General features: G+C 38.1%; 1 protein-coding gene and 1 long non-coding RNA gene across 2 annotated transcripts in view; one reads left to right on the top strand and one right to left on the bottom strand.

Annotated features, from left to right (window-relative positions):
* LOC144236866 (uncharacterized) overlaps window positions 1–21,331 on the bottom strand; it is a 39,615-nt gene extending 18,284 nt beyond the window's left edge. The window contains exon 1 of the long non-coding RNA XR_013336669.1: window positions 20,991–21,331. This is a non-coding gene — a long non-coding RNA (uncharacterized LOC144236866). The remainder of the gene's footprint in view (window positions 1–20,990) is intronic.
* A 13-nt stretch (window positions 21,332–21,344) lies between these two features.
* KPNA4 (karyopherin subunit alpha 4) overlaps window positions 21,345–21,512 on the top strand; it is a 70,780-nt gene continuing 70,612 nt past the window's right edge. The window contains exon 1 of the mRNA XM_077770534.1: window positions 21,345–21,424. Within this exon, the coding sequence (XP_077626660.1) occupies window positions 21,356–21,424 (69 nt within the window). The 5' untranslated portion in view covers window positions 21,345–21,355. The remainder of the gene's footprint in view (window positions 21,425–21,512) is intronic.

Raw genomic sequence — 21,512 nt, 5'->3', positions numbered from 1 at the left:
TTTTAATACAAAAGAATCTACCTGCCTTAAGCAGAATTTGTGTGGATTATTGTATGTCTGTGGTTTAACATGCTCATGTAAAGCTATAAGCTATACTGTTCAATACATGCTGCATCTGTTTACTGAGCATGTGAACCAAGACTAATCTAAATTAAGATATGCTATGGCTGTAAAAAACACATGGAACTTCAAAGACTCACTGAAGAAAAAGGAAACTATCTCACTAATTTTATTACATTATTACACATTAAAATTATACTAATTTGGATATCTTGGGTTGATAAGTTATATTATTAAAATCAATCTTACATTTTTTTTTTACTTTTTAAATGTAGCTCCTAGAAAAATTAAAATTAAATATGTGGCTTGCATTATATTTCTATTAGACAGTGTTAACCTACAACTTACACTATGCATCTAGCCATTTTAAGGATCTGATACATTCTAATTCAGACACACTGCTAATATAATACACATGGCATGGAACCAAACATTCAGACATCAGTTTTCCAGAGAAATATCTTTAAACTGTACATTCAACAAATGACACTGTGTTAAATTACACTGTGCTAGAATAGAAGTTATCCTATTCATGATAGAAGTTTTATCCAGGAAGGAGTAGCTGTAGTCCTATTTTCTTGAGATGGTAACTGATGGAATCAACTATAAAAGGTATTACTTCTGAGGTACCTGGGTGGCTCAGCTGGTTAAGCATCCAACTCATAATTTTGGCTCAGGTCATGATCTCTCAGTTCATGGGATGGAGCACCCCATTGGGCTTCGCCCCTCCCCAACTTGCATTCTCTCTCTCTCTCTCTCTCTGTCTCTTTGAAAATAAACAAGTAAATAAAAATTAAATAAATAAGAGGTATTACTTCTGAATATGTATATATATGTGATCACTGGGAGCAGAAGGAATGATTCTCAGAATTCTTAAGGCAAAAGTCATACTTGATTAGACATTTTATTTTTGTAGGTAAATAATTAAGTGTAGAAAAAGAAAGCTATAACATCTACTTTCTCAAAATTCAGTGTACTAAATTCCATGTTGAGAGATATTAATGGATGGGAAAATAATTTGTCAGAAAAGCATTTCAGTCAAGGATAGATTCAATATCTATCATTATATTACAATATTATTATAAGTTTAGTGGCTTAAAACAACATATATTTATTATTATCTTTGTTTTGTGAGTTAAGTATTGGAGAACAGCTTAACTAGATCCTCTGTAAGATGCAATCAAGGTGTTGGCTAGATCTGGATTTTCACCTGAGATTTGACTGGAAAAGGATCTGCTTCTACACCCATGGTTGTTGACAGCATCTAATTCCTTCAGGATGCCAGACACAGATCCTCAATTTCTTGGTAGCTGTTGGCTGGAGGCTGCTTGTCAGTTCCTTGCTTTATGGTCCTCTCTTTAGGGAAGCTCAAGTCTTCCAGCAAGATAGATGTTACAGCCTTAGTAAATAATCACATCCATGGGGAACCTGGGTGTCTCAGTCAGTTAAGCGACCAACTCTTGATTTCAGCTCAGGTCACGATCTCATGGTTTGTGGGATGGAGCCCCATGCAGGGCTCTGTGCTGACAGTGAGGAGCCTGCCTGGGATTCTCTCTTTCTTTCTTTCTCTGCCCCTCCCCTGCTCATGTGAGCACATGCGCATGCTCTCTCTCTTTCAAAAATAAATAAAAACTTAAAAAGAAGAGGTAATCACATCCATGTAACCAAGTACACCCTGTCACCTTTACTGTGTTCTACTCATCAGAAGGAAGTCATAGATCCCACCCACACTCAAGGGAAGGGGATTATACAGGACATGAATACCAGGAAGTAGAGATTATGGGGCCTCCTTACAGTCTGTCCTACATAATGGGGGAACTGGCTTAGGGATAAAAACTAGGGAGAGGTACTGCAGTGGTACCCAAAGGAACTATAAGGACCATTTTAGTTATGTTTCAAATGATCTGGAAGAGTAGAAAAATAACAGAATTTCCCAGTTTACCAATGAAAATAATGTTCTAGATAGTGAGATGTCATGACATTGGGAATAAGTAAAGACTGGTAAATGGAAATCACAAGCAGCAACATTATCGGCAAGCTATATGTGGACTTACATCTGAGAACCAAGACACAGAAGCAATAACTAGAACAGTCTTGGGGTATCTGGGTGGCTCAGTTGGTTACATGTCCACCTTCAGCTCAGGTCATGATCTCAGAGCTTGTGGATTCAAGCCCCACATTGGGCTTTGTGCTGACAGCTCAGAGCCTGGAGCCTGCTTTGGATTCTGTGTCTCTCTCTCTCTCTCCCTCTGCTCCTCCTTTGCTTATGCTCTATCTCTGTCTTTCAAAAATAAAAAGAATGTTTTTAAAAAATAACTAGAATAGTCTTGGTGGAATCTAAGAGTAAGACAAGGTACTTCCCTTCAGGAGGGTCTGGTAATACTGCCCAGAGAGGTTAGCAACAGTGGAGGAAAACATTCTGGTCAGCCCCACAGCAAAAGAGAAATGGGTGCGTGGTAAATGAAGTTTCTCAGAGATTAAAAAACAAACAAACAAACAAACAAACTTTCCAGTGAAAGGCTAGACAAGATAGGCAGATTCTGTGACTGCAGTACACCCAGACCTATCTGGGTGGCTCAGGTGGTTAAGTGCCTAACCTCAGGTCAGGCAGGTCATGGTCTCATAGATCATGGGTTCAAGCCCCATGTCAGGCTCTGTACTGACAGCTCAGAGGCTGGAGCCTGCTTCAGATTCTGGCTCTGTGTCTCTCTGCCCCTTTCCCTGCTCCTACTCTCTCTCTCAAAAATAAATAAACATTAAAAAAATTTTTTTAAGAGACACAAAGATGAACAGATATTTGTATTCAACTCAACAGTACAGGGGCATTTGACTTGTACAAAACTGACTAGACCATAGTATATGGCTATAAAAGGTCAGAAAAGATAAATAATTGATTAATTTATTACTGATTGAGTTCATTATAGATGCACTTTAAACAAAACTCTCATAAGTTAAACTCTATTGTGTTTTGGTATCTACCCTCATTTGGTTTCAACAAATATTTATTGAGCAGTTATTGTGCTAGGAAATGCTCTAGGTACTTGGAATAAAATGTGAAACAAATCAGGTGAGGTCTCTGCTCTTGTGGAGATTATAACAGGGTCAAAGATGAACACTGAATGAATAATTACACAAATAACCATATAATTATTACTGGTAACTCTTATAAAGAACAAGAATAGAGTTCTTTGGGAAAAATACAACAGGGAAATCCAATCTAGCCTGCGGGATCAGGATTAAAAGGACAGTAACATTCAAACTGAGACCTGAAAGAGGGTTTCCTCACTGTGAGGATAAGGTAGTAGAGGAAACAACACATAAGGCCCTGAGATGGGAAGGAGTTTGTGGGGTATGGAAGGAGGGCTATATGGTTGGGGCATAGTGAGCAAGAGCTCAGAATGACAGTAACAATTATGTAGGACATGGTAGATCATGTTAAAGATTTTTAAATTTTATCTTAAAGGCAATGAGAAATCACTTAAAGATTTTAAGCAGAGACATGACTGGCATGGTCACCCCTCCGCCCAATTCATGTATAGAATCCTACCCCCTAAAGATGATGGTATTAGGAGGTAGAGACTTTGGGAGGTGATTAGGTCATGAACCCTCCAGGATGAGATTAATGCCTGTAGGAGAGACTCCAGAGATATCCCCAGCCCTTCAAACATGTGAGGTCACTGTGAAAACTTGCCAGCTATGAACTACGAAGAAGTCCTTCCCCAGAAAGCATCATGATCTTCGACTTTCAGGACTCCAGATCTGTGAGCAATAAATTTCTACCGTTTATAAACCAACAGTCTGTCGTATTTTGTTACAGATCACAACAGACCAAGGCAAATAACATAACGTGATCTCTCTTTAAACTGTCACTGTCATAGGTTTTGAGAATTGGATAGAAGAGGCAAGCATGAACATGGAATGGCCATGAGGAGGTTTTTACAACCATCCAGAAAGATACATTTGTAACTTGGACTAGGGCAATGACAATGGAGATTGAGAGAGGTGGACAAATTCAACAAGTATTTTGAAAGTAGAAAGGTCACTGGGTGTGAAGTACACCTCACAGAAAGATGGAATTTTCAAGCATGACAACCATGTTTCTAGCACAAGCAACTGGATGTACAGAGCTACCATTTACTAATAATAGGAGCATAAATGGGAATAGATTTGAGGAAAAATTCTAGAGGCTTCAGTTAAAAGATGCAAGATGCTCCTTTCTATTGCCTGTAGTGGTGGTAATAATAATAATTTAAAAAGATTGTAGCAATTAGGTAACAATTGAACCACATGAGTTTTGCTTTTCAATAGGACTTAGAAGTTAGGAGGTAGACTGTATCTGCTCTAGAAGTAGACCATGATGTTACAGAGCAACCTTTGGACTTTTTCTACAATTTATTCCTGAATGGAAGTGTGAATTACACTGTCTTAGTTTGGTAATGTTCTCCATAATCAGCTCTAGGAGGTATTGACCATGAAAAGACAAGGAATTTCTTACGTGAAAAAAAAAATATACATCAAATAGCGATGGCTCAGTTGGTTATAAGCATCTGACTTCAGCTCAGGTCATGATCTCATTGTTTGTGAATTTGAGCCCCATATCGGGCTTTCTGCTGCTAGTGCAGAGCCCACTTCATATCCTCAGTCTCCCTCTCTCTTCCCCTCCCCCACTGGCTCTTTCAAAAAATAAATATAAACTTAAAAAAAAGAGAAAAAGTAGTGATAAAAAGAAAAACATTTATAATTTGGCTTATAAAAATGGAAAATGGATTTACCTTTAATACATCTCTTTGAAAATTACCAAGGTAACAATTACTTTAAACAGTCATGCAGGGTTTATAACACTGAGGGGGAATATTCCAAACCATAAATTAAAGTGAAATTGTTTCAAATCTCTGATGCATGTTTCACTTATTGCCATTTATTTCCATAGTTTGGTTTCTTTAGCATGGTTAAACTGTAACCTGAACAGTACCCATTCAATGATCCACAACAGGGCATTCCAATTTTTATTGCGCAATCATTTGTATACCGTGGATTACATCCATTTTCCATGTGAGCAACACCAGAGATGACTCTCAGGAAACCATTGTCACGTGTGGCTCTTTCCAACAGTGCGAAGGTTTATAGCCCAACCTGTTTTATTCAGTCTTTAAAAGACTAAGATTGACTTGCAAAAGGATTAATGCACTACCTGCTCATCAACCTTACCTTCAGAATCTGTTGTTGTCTTATTTAGAGGGAAACTTGAAGCCTGGGGAGCAGATCTGGGAGGAAGGTTTGTCTTTTACTTAATAGCTCCCTACTGTTTGGTTTTCCTTAAGTATTTTTACCACATGCATTATTGACTACCGTACAGGAACCACAAACCACAAAATTTAAAAAAATCCTTCATTTTTTACAACTACAGAAATAGTTTTATCTGTATCTGCTTTTGGAGATGGTGCTTTCCCCAAAGTTCCACAGATGTTACCAATATTGTTGCTATAAAATTCTCTATTGTAATTTTTTAAGTTTACTTATTTATTTTGAGAGAGAGAGTGCATGTGTGGAGGGGAGGGGCAGAGAGAAGGGGAGACAAAGAAGCCTAAGCAGGCTCCCCACTGTCAGCTCAGATCCTGACGCAGGGCTTGATCCCACGAACTGTGAGATCATGACCTGAACCGAAATCAAAAGTTGGACACTCAACCAAATGAGCCACCCAGGAGCCCCAAATTCCTTACTGTATTATGTAAAAACAAAGCTGAAGGTCTACATAGCCAATAAGAACAAATTAATTCTCTGGATTCCCAGGCTCATGGTATAAAAAATAAATTGGACCCTTCAAAATTCAAATCTCCCTTTAGTCAAATATTTTGATTGTACCCTAACAAACTTATGTTAAAGCTGCCAACAAAAAATAAAATGGGTTAAGTCAAATTGAGTTAAATATTCTCATTTCTTAACCACCAAGCTCCAATGAATGTGCCATGAGCAGTGAAAATGCTTTCTTTTTTTTTTTTTTTAAGAAAAAGGGCAGAGAATTGGACAGTCATGAAAGGATTCAGTCACTGGGCAAGGAAGAACTGGCTGTGTTAGGCTCTGAGGTTAAGGTGCTAGGAAACAACACAGACACAAGTCACTTGGAGTCCAGGGTCCAAATTCACACCGGAAATGAGCCCCAGATAAAGTGGTTAACGTTATCTGTCCTCATCTGTGGCTCAGTTGTACTAGTATGTTAACTTATTATGAACAGTGGGCAAAGAGGTCTAGTTCACCTTCATTTCCTTTCTCGGTGAGGAAGGCCCACTTAGAGACCCAAAGACCAGATCGAAAATTGTTTTAGAGAAGTCCTAGAACCTCCATGTTCATCAAAATCTGGTTAAAACATTTTCTTTCTCCTTCAGCTCTATGTTAGTTCAAAGAAATGAAACCAGTTGAGAAGAACTTAAAAACAACTTGCTGACAAAGCCATCCCTTTTCCTTTAAGATTTTTGAACATGAATTTGACTTGATGTTTTAGGTAACCAAATTTAGGGGTTAGAAAACTTTCCAGGATTATCTATGCTAGCATATAGAATCTCTGCACATAGTCCAAATATCTATCCAATTCACCTTATTATTTCATATTTGTGGTTTTCAGTTAGGGCAGGATGGACTTGACCTGGGTACTTTTAGTTTGGAAAATCTAGCACAGTGATTTGAATATATTCAGTCTGTGTACACCTCCAGTGTACTCTTTACACACATGTCGAGATCTATATCACTATCTGTCAGACTTATTCTATTCCATTATAGTGCATTCTCATGGTAGAACAGTTCATCTACCAGTGGGACAGATTTTATCAAGCTCAGTTAAAGGGTTGCATTAGGAAAGCAATAGTCCTATTCAATTCATTTTCTTAAAATTGCACATGGTCTTCCACTCTGAGAATGATTGTTCTAAGTTTACCATTCAATTCTTCTGCTAACAGCATCCTTTTCCTAAATATATTCCTCACACCTTTATGATGGCAAAAGTCCAGTTCATAATAATGCATTACAAAGGATTGCTCAAATAAATTTTAAGTGAGTTTTTACATAAGTATGTCTCCATACTATGTTGTGACATTTGCTGCCATTTATTAATTGACATTGCTGCCACTTTTATGGTTCTGGTTTCCAAAAAAATGTATTCACTTTTCACAAAATTGCATTTATTGTAATAAGGCACCACAGTCTTTGAATTGAAACCACAGGACCTAAGATTGAAATTCTAATTCTCTACTGATGCAGCCGTGATATGATAAAACAAAAGGTTCATATTTTATTTAAAATGATAATTTTTACTAGAATTACTCAACATTTATTACTTAAAAATATTTTAAAGCCGCTTTTGAAAGTAAAGAGATTTTGCACCTTTATTAATAAACTTGGAAGCAGCTGCCCCAGGGGCCCTGTACTGGGACCCAAGTGCAGGAGCCCTGGAGCCAGGTTCCAGGGTAGGGATTTCCACTCTGCTACTTTAATGTTGAATTCTTTCTTGAGATTTTGTCACTTCCTTTTGAATTCTCATTTATTTTGCACTTTCATTTCTTATATAATTTTCTTCATGTGTTTTAACATCACTTTGAACTAAAACAGTGCTTTGGACCTGCTTTTTGAGTCTATCTTTCTGGTATGCTTTTATTGTCTATATGGCTGCTATTTTACTCCTTATTCTTTTTTCTTGTAACCTCATCTGGCATCAGATCGTGATATTTTTTATTGTTCATTTTTATGTGAATTTAGTTTTCCTGAACCTTAAGAAGGAAGACTGGTTCAGATAGCATTTATAACTTTGATAAAAATAGGGCAGTTTGCTTTTTGAGGTTTCCTGAGTGTTTCCCTTTTGCACATTAGTCTGGACCTTCTCGTTGCTTCTTCACTGTCCCCATCCAGCTGAATTTTGACTGTGCTTGCAGTCATTTTTCCTCAGCATGAGACTTTAGCCTCCAGGTACAACAAACAAGTCAGTTTTGAGAGTTCTTGGGCTTAGACCACCTTGGGTCCTATAGGTTTGAGATTCTCAGTTTCCCAACCACCCACTAGCTGCATGACCTTAGACAAACTGCTCTTACATCTCTATGCCTCCTCTTCCCCACTTGTAAAATGGAAAAAATAATAGCCTAATGAGTTTTCATTCAAGGTGGTTAAAACAGAGTTGGACAGGCTGTCATGACTTTTTGAATGTTTGTTTAATAAATAAAATACCCATCTGCACCTTCTTTATGAACTTTACCTTTAAGCTGTAGAAGCTCTCAGGTCAGTTGATGGCAACTATGGAAAATCCTTCGTGCGTCAGGGCATCGACTCATGTGATAATGTAGTTAAAGCTTTGGTTTACCTGGTTAACATACCTCAACTATTTTGGTTTTAATAAAAAATATCAAGAGAAAAGAAAACTACTTAGGATTGTCCTACTAGGAACACAATTGCCCTTGCTCCAGAATTTACTCATTTCTCATTATATCTACTTCATTTTCTCCCCTCCTTTGACTCTCTAAGAACTAAGAGGTCACTTTATTTGTTTATAATCAAATAGGATTTCTTAATACCTGGTACCATTAGCAAATGTGTAATGTTTTTAGAAAGGCCCTGAGAATAATTTTCTTAAAAGTCCTGAGCATTGTTAAAAGGGTTTTGAAATTTTCATTTTTTGTAGCTTCTGATTTACTCCTTCAAATTTCTATTCTTTATAGTCAGGGTGCCACTTCTTTAACCTGTTGGATCTTATTTTTTTCCTTTTTAAGCAACTCTGCTTTAAAAAACACAAATACCAAAAAAAGCTAACCAACCAGGTTTTTGAAATTCAGGTTGCCAAGAAGTATTTTTTTTATATATTGGCTTAGAATATGTCTAGGAAAATATGACCAACCAAAAAAGTGTGGGGGAACTCATGACAACTAAATATAATGTGTGACCTGGTTTGAATCTTGAACTGGAAATTTTTTTCTTCTTTTTCTATAAAGAAATTTATTGGGAAAATTGATGAAATTATTAAAATGTGTAAAAATAATAATTTTATATCAATTTTCCTGAATTAGATAAATACACCATGATTCTATAAGAGGATGAACCCAAAACACTTGGGGTAGAGAGGCATCATGTGTATAACTTATTTTCAAAGAGTTCAGAGAAAGAGCAAGAATGTCAAAGCGAATATGGTAAAATGTGAACATTTGGGGAATCTGGGGGAAGGGTATATGAAAGTTCTGTGTACTAGTCTCTTACATCTCTAACGAAAGTCTGAAATTATTTTAAAATAAAAAAGGGTTTTAAAAGTTTAGGAGGTTAAGAGTGGAAAGATAGCAAGGTCAATGTCCTGAGGGTTTATTTGAGCACTTACAACATCCTTGAATGTTACACTCAGAACACAAAACCTTTATTTCGAAAGAAAAGGTGGGAGTTTAGAATGCCTTAAATATTTGGCTAGGGAGACCCCCTACAAAAGTCTCTTCCTAAAGGTACTCACTTTGATAGGTACACTGATGTTTGATTCAATAAACTCCCATTCCATATATTAGCAGAATCAATGAAATCCTAGTGAGCTAATCATTCAGGTTAATGCCATTAGAAATATCAGCATGATCTGATTGGCAGAGGTGAAGCTAAATTATTATGCTAACATGTGGGGCAATCATGGTGTTTGTAATCTGTTGGTGGGATTTAGATTGATATAAAATAATGCAATCTTTTGAGTAATAATCAGCTAGTATGTATCACATTTTAAATGGTCATACCCCTAGGTGGTGGGGGTGGGGTGGGGTGGGGTGGTACTCAGATGGTTAAGTGTCTGACTGGCGCTCAGATCGTGATCTCACAGTTTGTGAGTTCAAGCCCCACATCGGGCTCTGTGCTGACAGCTCAGTGCCTAGAGCTTGCTTGGGATTCTCTGTCTCCCTCTCTCTCTGTCCCTCCCCCACTCTCTCTCAAAAGGAATAAAAGCCCTTACCCTTTGACTTAGCAGTTCTTTTAGAAATCTATCCTAGGGAATAGTGGGGCAAGTGAACAAAGATGTATACTCAAGGATGTTCACTCTGTCATAGCAAAGAACAAGAGACATATGTGTCCATAAGTAGGAAGTTAAATAAATTATGGTTGATACATACAGTATTATTCAGTACAGTACTCTGTACTGAAAACAGTATTCTTCAGTATATCCCTAACATATTAAATGAAAAAGCAAAACTAGTATGTATAGTATTTTCCTATGTATATTTATATTACTTATTTACATTTGAAATAGAAATATTCTACAGGTCTTATTTTTTAGATTGAAGGAATACATGCTAAATGAATTGTGGGTAGGTAGGTATTTAGAAGACTACCTGCCATTATCCATGGCAGACTACATAATTTCCAAGGCTCAGAGCAAAATGAAAATATGGAACCTCTTGTTAAAAAATCAAAAATTTCAAGATATGACAGCTGAGCATTCAACCAGGTATGGGGCCCTTCCATGCCCTTCTTGGGAGACTCTGTAAGCTGTGTGCCCTTGAAGCTGATCCTGGCTATACGCTATGCTTTCCACTTAAATATATGCTGCACTGTTCTATCCATTACACTATATGGTATCTGCTAAGACATACACTACACTAGTGGTAATAGATGGATCGGTGGTTGGAGACATACATGTTGTCTATGTCTGTCCCACCCCACTCCTGTCGTTGTTTTGGGTATTGTAATAAGAGCAGCACTCTGCGATAAGGGCAATCCAAAATGTGTTTAAATTATTCCTAAAAGGAGCTAGCACATTAAGGGTGCTGAGATTAACAATGTGGCGGTGTACCCCTTGGATCACCTCACAAGCCACAAGAGTGCCTCCAAGAGGACTAGCAGAGATTCAATGAGACAGAGATGTGCTTCTCTCAAAAGAGGTTCTTGTGGCAAGTTTTAATTACTTTTAATGAGGTTCTATGATAATGATATCAGGACAGTTAATGATAAATGATAGGTAATTTCCTTTTTATATGTGGCAAGTAGAAGTATAAGAAAAAAATAAGAACAAAAATATAATGGGAATTTCCGATTTCTAGGAATTAAATAGCTCTCCTAGGCCACCCATGTATGGATATTTTTCTACAGCTCTAAATGGTTCTGTGATATCCTTGAATTAACCAAACAATATTACTAGTTATTAGTTGACTTGATATGTCTACAAGTTAAATGCTTCCTCTGATGCTTCTATTTATAAGTAGAACTAAAAACCTGAGAGGTCTAATTTGGGATCAGCATGGTAGCTTATGTTCTGCCATGTAAAACGTCAAGGTTTGATTAGGCAGATCTTAGGGTTAAAGCCAAAATGCAAGAGAACAAGACATTCTAATATCTAATGGGCTCTAAACAAGATGGTTTAATACTTACCAGACTCTGATTTTCATTAAAGACAAAAACTTTTATTTAAAAAAAAAAGAGAGAGAAAAACTTTTAATAGGGCCTCTAATGATGTTGGGATAAGTACATATAGGCGAGAGGACAAAGGTTTCCAGGATTCAACCAAATAGGGAAAGGATGAGAAAAACATTAAAAGATTTGTTGTTAAACATTTTTCTGCAGCCCATCATATGGTAATCGGAGGTCAAAGTCTAAATAACACACCAGGAGCCACAGACCTTTGACTTCATAGGCATCTGGAGAATTTGTTGAAGCTATTTGAGTTCTCAAGACTTCAGTGTTTTGTATAAGATAATGACAGAACTATAAATAGAAAGCTGATAATCCTATGAGTTATTGTGAACTTCAAGACTAATTTCTGTACTTAAAAGTCTTCAATCTTGTATTATTTTTTAATTCACCTTCCAGAATTATATGTGTATTGGTACCATATGGTACCATATGTCACAGATAATCTATGTTCATAGATAAAAATGACTAATAAATACATTAGAGTCCTCCTTATATGTGATTATCCAACGTAGTCATCTGTTTTAGAGTATCAGTTCTATCTTTACTGAATTTACTAAAAGTCATCATATTCATGAGAATTTTCATCAGGCTGCCTACCACTATTTCAAAATTCAAAACAGGATTTATAATACAGGTATAAGCTATTATAGTTGGTAGAAATCTATCATTTTCACAAATGCAAAAAATAGTTCTATTTAACACATTTGCCCTTTGTATTCTCTATTGATACCTGACTACTTCTACCTTAAATATTACAATGACTTTTTCTTTTAAGTGATACTATATACACGTGTGTTTGACATGAAGAATTTTGTAATGATATCCTATGAAAACTGAATGGGCTATGATTCAAGAAATATTGACTTCGCCATTGATGAATATGTTGCACATGATGAAACTGTTGAAGCGAGAATTCAAGCACAAAATAGGTGGTTGGACAAGATAATATTTGTGTTCTCCTCTAACTCTGAGACATCATGTACACAAAACAATACTTATCAGTCTTGAACAAGACAGAGGATGGTAGCAGAGAATGGAGAGGTGGCAAATGAGGAGACACCATAAAGATATATTTATTCAATACGAGTTGCCACTGTTTGAACATGGAATCCAGGAGAAAAGAACAAAATATCAAAAACACTTAATATTTTCAAGGGTGTCTGGGTGGCTCAGTTGCTTGAGTGTCTGACTCAAGACTTCATTTCAAGTCATGATCACAGGGTCATGGGATTGAGCCCTGTGTCAGACTCTGTGCTGAATGTGGAGACTGGGATTCTTTCTCTCCTTCTGCCGCTCTCCCCCGCTCTCACATGCACATACTCTCTCTCTTGCTAAAAAAAATTTTTTTAATGATTTTAAAAAACATTAACATTTTCAGCTTCAGAAACTACTTACAGATTAGCACCATTAGGTTTTTCTTTTTTTGTTGTTGTTTTCAAGAAATCCAAATTTAGTAGGGTGACTAAACATGGAGAATACTGAACTTCTTTGTTGGTATCAGAGATGGTTCCAGGAGATCAACCCAGATGTGGCAAGAGCTCCCATTCCTGACTGTAGGCATGGCCCTGAGGCAGAGGCTAGTAGAAGGCATGTAAACCAGATGTCTGGCAAATGGGCTGGAATTGAGCGAGGAAGAACAGTTAAGAGACACTCTGCCTCTTGGAATTAACTCAACTGAGACAGGTCTGAGCCTTCAAGGAACTAGGGAATGCAGCGGCAGAGGATATGAGATTTAAGCTGACAACGAGGAACTCCAACTAGATGTCACAGGTTCAATGGAGCCAGTCTTTTTGAAGAATGCCATTTTAACAAAGGCATTTGAGAGGCACCCAGGTGGCTCAGTTGGGTAAGTAGCTGACTCTTGATTTTGGCTCAGGTCATGATCTCACGGTTCATGGGATTCTCCCTGTCTTTTTCTCTGCCCCTACCTTCCCTCTCAAAAATAAGTATTTGTAAAAAAGAAAATGGCATTTGAGAAAACTCAAGAGAAAAACTAAAGGCACAAAGGGACCTGGGAAAATATGGCATAAATCTATTTAAAAAGTGAAATAGAGGGACGTCTGGGTGGCTCAGTTAAATGTCTGTTCAGCTCAAGTCATGATCTCAAGATTCATGAGTTCAAGGGGTGCGTGGGTGACTTAGTCGGTTAAGCATCCGACTTTCGCTTAGGTCNAAAAAAAAAAGATTCATGAGTTCAAGCCCTACATTGGGCTCACTGCTGTCAGCAAGGACCCCACTTCAGATCCTCTGTCGCCGGCTCTCTGCCCCTCCCACACTCGCAGTCTAACATTTTTTTTTTAATAATAAAAAAATGAGATAAAAAGTGAAATGGGGGTACCAACTCTCAATCTCAGCTCAGGTCATGATCTCACAGTTTATGGGATTGAGCCCCACGTCAGGCTCCAAGCTCTCCACACTAATCTCACTTGGGATTCTCTGTCTCCCTCTCTCTCTATCCCTCACATCCTCTATAAATAAATAAATAAAGATAGATAGATAGAAAGATAGATAGATACAATTTTAAAGTGAAATGGGGGTACCTGGCTGGCTTAGTCAGTTGAGGATCTGACTTCAGCTTGGGACATGATCTCAGTTGGTAGGTTCAAGCTATGTATGGGGCTTCTTGCTATCAGCACAGAGTCCACTTCAGATCTTCTGTTTCCCCTTCTCTCTGTCCCTCCCCTGTTCGCTCTCTCTCTCTCTCTAAAAATATAAAACATTAAAAGAAAGTGACATGGAATTGGCTATTACTAGCCTATAAATTGTTGTCCTTGAAGTATTAATTATTTTGTACTTTTTTTTATTAAGAGCTATTAACCATTATTTCACATGTGCAATATTTTGAAATACTGTATAACACATCACATCCATTATTGTGAAGGCTATTTATCCCCTTACTTTAATTCTGTCCTTACCTTAGACTGAAACCACCTCATATATGAGATAGAAGTCCAGACCTAGTAGTTCTCAAATTATGTTCCAGGAAAGAGTGCCATCAGCATGGTGTTAAAAATTCAAATCTTCACATGCTGTCCTCGAACTGCTGAATTAGAAACTGGGGATAGAATCCATCAATCTGTGTTTTCAGTCTTCTTGCTGGTTCTAAAGCACTCTATAGTTTGAGAACCATGGCCTTAGGCATTTCAGAACTAGATGTCTTCAGAGTCTGTCTAGGAAAAAAATACTCTTCTGTCTTCTGTCTATTCACAGTCCTGTTCTCATTTCTGATTACCAATGTCTGGTAGTTTTTTCCTACACCAAAAAATTGTGTGATACCAGCTGATGTCCTACAATTTAACTCTATTCTTACACTACCTGGAAATAGTTTAGATCCCGTAAGTTAAAAGCTCAGCTCCACAAGACTAAGCACTGCCTCCCCCAACTTCAGACACCAATCACAAGTTCAAGTTGTCACCTGTACATTTGACCAACCAGCTATATAAGTCAGAGATTTATATAACCCCCGCCTGGGATTTGGCTAATTTGCTAGAGCAGCTCATAGAACTGAGGAAAACAGTCTACCTACCGGACTACCAGTTTATTACAAAAGGATACAACTTGGGAAGAGCCAGATGGAGGAGATGCATACATAGGGCAAATTATGGGGAAAGGAGCACAGAGCTTCCGTGATCTCTCTGGGCTTGACACCCATTTAGTACCTCCACATGTCTACCAACCTGAAAGCTTCCAAATCCATCCTTTTTGGGTTTTTATGCAGGCTTCATTAAGAATGCATGTATGATTAAACCATTGACCATTAAGTCAACCTGTAGTCTCACCTTCCCAGAGGTCAGAGTGGGGTGGGACTGAAAGTTCCAACCCTCTAATCACACAGTGGGTTCCCCTGGCAACCAGTCCCCACTATCCTTAGGGACTTTCCAAAAGTCATTGCATTAATATGAACTCAAATATGGTTGAAAGGGATTTGTTACAAATAACAAAAGACATCCATTTCATTCTGGAAGCTGAAAAGGAGAGATGCCCCTATAATTCTTGTTATAGGAAACAAGAGTTTCCTTTACTTAGGAAATTACAAAGGTTTTGGGAGTTATTTGCCAGGAACCAGGGAGGGTCCAAATATATATCTCTTAATGTAATCCACAATACCACAGAGCTCCAGGAGAGATTTGTATAATAGGCCAGGGAGGCAGCATGGTGGTTTTGTCTATTCAGGCTGCTATACCAAAATACCATAGACCACTACTTATTAAAAACAGAAATTAATTTCTTTCTTTTTCTTTCTTTCTTTCTTTCTTTCTTTCTTTCTTTCTTTCTTTCTCTCTCTCTTTCTTTCTCTCTTTCTCTTCTCTTCTCTCTTCTCTTCTCTTCTCTTCGCTTCTCTTCTCTTCTCTTCTCTTCTCTGCTCTTCTCTTCCTTCCTTCTTTCCTTCCTCCTTCCCTCCCTCCCTCCTTTCCTTCCTATTTAAGTAATCTCTACACCCAAAGCAGGGCTGGAACTCACAACTTTGAGATCAAGAGTCACGTACTCTTCCAACTGAGCCAGGCAGATGGTCCCAGAAATCTATTTCTCACAGTTCTGCAGGCTGGAAAGTCCAAGATCAAGGCAATGGCCAATTTGGTGTCTGGTGAGAACACATTTCCTCATAGAAGTACAAATACAAATAAAAACAATGGTAATAATAAAATATTTTATGTACATAAAACACCTAGACCTAGAATTTTCTAAGTATTCAGTATAATTATTACTGTCATTACAAAATTCTTTCTCATAAAGCATAGCATTATGAGGTTCCAGTATATGGGCACCCCTTGACTCTTTCATACATTCTTTACATTCTATTGTCTTCCCTCACCTCTGAATAAGCTCTATGTATTGTATTAATATCAGTCTCCTGGTTTTCATAGTGTATAATAGTTATACAAGATGCTACCATTGGAGAGGGGCTGAGTGAAGGGTATATAGGACATCCCTGTACATTGTTTTAAACTCCTGTGACTCTTTAATTATTTAGAAATAAAAAGTGGAAAAAAAATTGGGGTAAGTTTACATGAAGTGAGGAGTATTGGGACAAGGGTTTGGGCACCTCATCTACCCTAAGTTCCTTATTTATCAGTCCCTAGAATCCTAACCTTCCCCAGAATCCTCACCTTCCTCTTTACCAGTGTGGGCTACTGGAAGCCATGGGAATCTAAATGGTGAGAGCTAGGCCAGGCTCCCACAATATCAGGTAAGGTATGAACTTGAAGAATGTCTGCTGCATGGAATTCTACTGTAAGGAACACGTGAATCCCTGTAACTTCATTACCTAACACAGTTCCTGGTACATAGAGGCAAAGACAAACGATGTGCTTTTCTGGATCAAAATTGTAACTCATATTGTCCTTACACAAATATTGCCACATGTGATTAGGCTCTGTGATGTTCACATAAGTACTTTATAGATTAAATAAATAAGCCTTTATTTTTGTGTGTGTGGGGGCACCTGGGTGGCCCAGTCAGCTGGGCGTCGGACTCTTGATTTCAGCTCAGGTCATGATCTCAGTCGTGAGATGGAGCCCCACATAAGGCTCTGTGCTGACGGCAGAACNGGCACCTGGGTGGCCCAGTCAGCTGGGCGTCGGACTCTTGATTTCAGCTCAGGTCATGATCTCAGTCATGAAATGGAGCCCCACATAAGGCTCTGTGCTGACGGCAGAAACTGCTTGGGATTCTCCCTCCTCCTCCTCCTCTTTCTTCCCCTCCCTGCCTCTTTAGATAAATAAATAAACTTAAAACAAAAAAAAAAAGCCTTTGTGGACTAACTTCAACACCTACCCACTAATCATAACTGTGTTCTATGGACATATTTCAAAGACCTAATCTTCAAGTAAACTTGTGACATACTACCAATTTGTAAGTTATTATACTTAGTTGATGCTATTAACACACATTTTTAAAAACTGAGGAGTGATAGTGATCATTCTAGGTTCACTGATTTCAAGTTTCCAAATAGTGTTCTGCTTAACACTAATGTCTTAAAGTTCCCACTGCTACCCACCCTCTAAGTTCCTAAAATTGTTAGACCAAGGAAACTTTTTTTTTAATGAACAGTTACTAAGTTTGGGGAGTTCTGAGAACTCTCTGTTTGAGAAACACTTCTATATCACATGATCAATTTTCCTGACTCTGGCTTCTTAAATGACTATAGTAGTTATTTTTTTCTTATTAAAAACAATATTTTAGGCCCAAATAAAAAGCAAGTAAAAAAAAGCTTTAGATAATCTAAGCATGTTTGCCTAGTAGCAATACAAATAGGTACACCAGTCATCAATAACTTATACACATTAATTATAAGTTTTCTTCAATTAATTAAGTCAAAACTAAACTTAAAAAAACTAAGAGAAAAACTGTGTGGCTCATTTCTCTCAATCAAATTAATACCAACAGCTAGCTTTTTAATTCATCATCTCTTACAATTCAGGAACTTCAGTCAAAGTAAAGAAGTAGTTTGTTTTTTGTTTTTGTGATTTTTTTCCCAAGCTCCTCAAATTTAAGTCAGAAAAGTCTTGGCAATAAAGAGGAATGAATGAAGTCTCCCAATTCCTGATGAACTATGTTTTCCTAAGAAAATAAGGGCATATTACCAAAGGTCCAATGTTATTCCCTCAAAAAAAGAGATCAAGTCCAACTATAAAAAACACAAATTACATTTTATTTAAGATTTAGCAACAGGGGCATCTGGGTGGTTCAGTCAGTTGAGGGTGTGACTCTTGATTTTGGCTGAGATCATGATCCCAGGGTGGTGGGATAGAGCCCTGTGTCTGGCTCTGCACTGTGTGTGGAGCCTGCTTAAGATTCTCTCCCTCTTCCCCCACCCCCCCAACTCTCCCCAGCTCACACACTCTCTCTCAAATCTAAAAAAAAAAAAAATCCAATTGAAAAAAATGTAGCATCATATATAATTGCTTCTTGTTTTAGCAACTACTACCCAGTACCTATATATAATTCTCCAAACAGAAACTATAAGATCCATATATATAAAGAAACACTCTGCTAACTTTAATGTATGTATCATGAGAATACTCCACACTTCTTAGATGAAAGAATTATAATTCTTTTTGAAATTCCATTTGATCAACTAAAACTTGTGTAAAGCTGCACAAAGCCTTTCACAAATCTCTGCTGAAGAACAAAGAAAGTTTCTTTATTCCGAAAGTGACTAAGAGGAGAATTTCATGAAACATTCACACTCCATGTTTTAGACTTTTCTTATACTAAAGCAGTAACAAGTCAGGATATGAAGTTACCAAACATTAAAACAGGTGTTACATATAAGTTTTGTAGTTTGATTATGACTATATTTTATATACACAAAAACATTTGTAAAATAGTCTGTTGAAATTATATTAATGGCTGCATTTACTTCCTTAGTTCAGCAAGTTAAATTTCTGAAATCTCCTAACTACAGTTAGAGCTACCATATCTTGCCAATTAGGTTGCCAATCTGCATTTAAGAGCTATTACCAACTCCTGGAAGAACTTCTTTACCCCTCTGATAAATTATGTATATTCTGTTTGGGAAGGACTGGAAGTACAGAACAGGTAGTGATAATTTCAAATGAAAAATTTAGGCCATCAAACAGACTACATAAGCATTATAATTAAGGATAATTGTTCCTCTTAGCAAAGTGTGTCACAACTATTTTTAAACATGTTGGGGGGTCTGCCCTAAAACCTATGTCTGATCTTTATCCTAAGCTTTATCCCTGGAAGAAGCATGATACCAAAGAAAGAATTTTAAGGAGGGAACCAGTAGAAATTAAAAGCAATAACAATTCAATCTGCATTCTTTTTTTTTTTTAATATTTCATTTATTTGAGAGAGAGAGAGAGAGAGTGTGCAAGAGAGCGTGCGAGCACCAATCGGGGATGGAGAGAGAGAGAATCCCAAGTAGGCTAGGTACTCTCAGCCTGAACAGGCCTCAGTCTCATGAACTGTGAGATCATGACCTGTACCAAAATCAAGAGGGGGATGTTTAACTGACTGAGCCATCCAGGCTCTCAATCCACATTCTTTTTTTAAAATTTTAAGTTTCTTTATTTATTTTGAGTGAGTGGGGGAGGAGCATAGAGAGAAGGAGAGAGAGAGATACAGACAGTGTAGAGCCAGATGCAGAATTCATGAACCAGGAGATCATGAACTGAGCTCAAATCGGGCCCTCAATCTACATTCCTGATCAAGAAGTGTTAGCTTGTTTTATAACTTATGGAACACACATTCAAAGCTTAGATTCAGGTCCTATATTTGTCAAAGTCACTAGAGGCATACTATGTGCCAAGCACTACCAGCTCTGGAATACATGGTAAAGAACAAAACACATATGATCCTTGGCTTCGGAGACATTCCAAAGACCTTCAAAAGGCATTAAATAATAATACTAAGAGAAGCTAAATCACTTTGTGGTTATTTCCTGTTTGAACTGCCTCTCTTACAGTGGGTAACTGTGGTCACACTCTTCTCTTAAGAGTATTCTGCAAAGAACTTCAAGTTGTTTAACTACCAGAGACAACCAGTTGTAGCTGGGAGAAATAAAGACATAGAATGACAGACAATTTTATAAACTTTATCTTGAAAGCTATCATGGAATTTATTCCAAGAAGTACAAAATATTCATATATACATGCATGTTGACAAGATAATTTCTAGTCATAGCGTGGGAATTAACCAGCAATTGGTTTTCTAGAATTCTGCTCATGAAAAAAACCCGTAATGGTCACACACACACACACACACACACACACACACGCTCCAGCTTTTCAACTTAATTTTCTTACCCTAAACTCATTTTGAAAACACCGGTGCTCCAGTGTGCAGTATTACTTCAATTAAATTATTCTCTGGTGAATAAGGATCTATAATGAACTTCATTTATATTTTAAGATCGGCAATGAACTTACATTCAAGTTAACCTTCAGAATGAACTATTACTAGGTACAGCTTCTGTTTGCCTAGGCGGTTGAAAGTTACAAAGTACTGAGAACTTTGAAGGTATTATTCTCATTTTAAAGTTTTTATCTCTCTGTACGTTGTTCTACATATATATGTGTGTATGTATATCTATCTCTCAGTAAAGAAGTGGGAGGGAAGGAGGCGGGCGAGGAGTAAAAGTTCCCGAAAGAAATCCCCATACCTCGCCAAATTTAAACGCACCCAATACTCCTACACCGCCCCCTTTCCTTCCGACCCGAGTTTCAGCTTGCTGCTGCCTACTTCGTTTGCCTGCACATTTGTGGGGCTATTTGTTGGTAAATATATTTTTAAACCGTTTTCCTCTCCCTTCTTCTGAAGTATTTGAATACGTTCCTTTGTAGTTTGTGTTATTTCTGCCTCTAATATAATACTGCTGATAGAAATGTATTTCTTTGGGAATTCATTTCTCAACAGTAACAACACTAATTAGGTCAGGTGCCACAACTGACGCCTTCCAGAAGTTAGTACTTTGTGACCAAGTAGCTTCTTTAACTTTCTAAAACGAAATATCTAACAGGCGGCATCATCACCCATCATCGGCGCTTCCAAGTTCCTACCTGTTGCGGGGACTTGATCTGGAGATGAATCAGATTTGTCAAATACGTCCTTTCCCTTTTCCACCCACTGTCCTCGCTTTCCGCTGCGCTGCCGAATGCGCGTCACCTTAGCGGGTCCAAACCCAGAAGCCCGGCCCTCACACAGCGGGAACCCCCAGTCTGGGAACGGAGCTTGGCTTGGGGCGAGGGGGGGGGAGGGGTAGAGGGGGAAAGGCGTGTCCCGACCCGAACTGAGCCGAGGTGCAGCGCCCACTTCCTGTAAAGCCAACAGAGCGCGAAAGGAATGCCCGGGAAGAAAGGGCGCACCCGACAAAGAAGAATGTACTTTAACTCTGCTTCGACCCTGGNGAGCCCCCGGCCCGGCCATGGCGGACAACGAGAAACTGGACAACCAACGGCTCAAGAATTTCAAGAACAAAGGCCGCGACTTGGAGGTAAACTCGGAGGCGCCGGAGGGGTGGGGGCTCTGGGCCTCGGGCCGATCTCCGCCGGGACTCCGAGTGTGGGGAGTAGGGGCGGGTG

The sequence above is a fragment of the Crocuta crocuta genome, unplaced genomic scaffold (assembly GCF_008692635.1).
Source record: "Crocuta crocuta isolate KB4526 unplaced genomic scaffold, BGI_CrCroc_1.0 scaffold226, whole genome shotgun sequence".
Lineage (NCBI taxonomy): Eukaryota > Metazoa > Chordata > Mammalia > Carnivora > Hyaenidae > Crocuta > Crocuta crocuta.
Note: the sequence above shows the minus strand (reverse complement) of the source record. Positions and strands in the feature narration are given on the sequence as shown.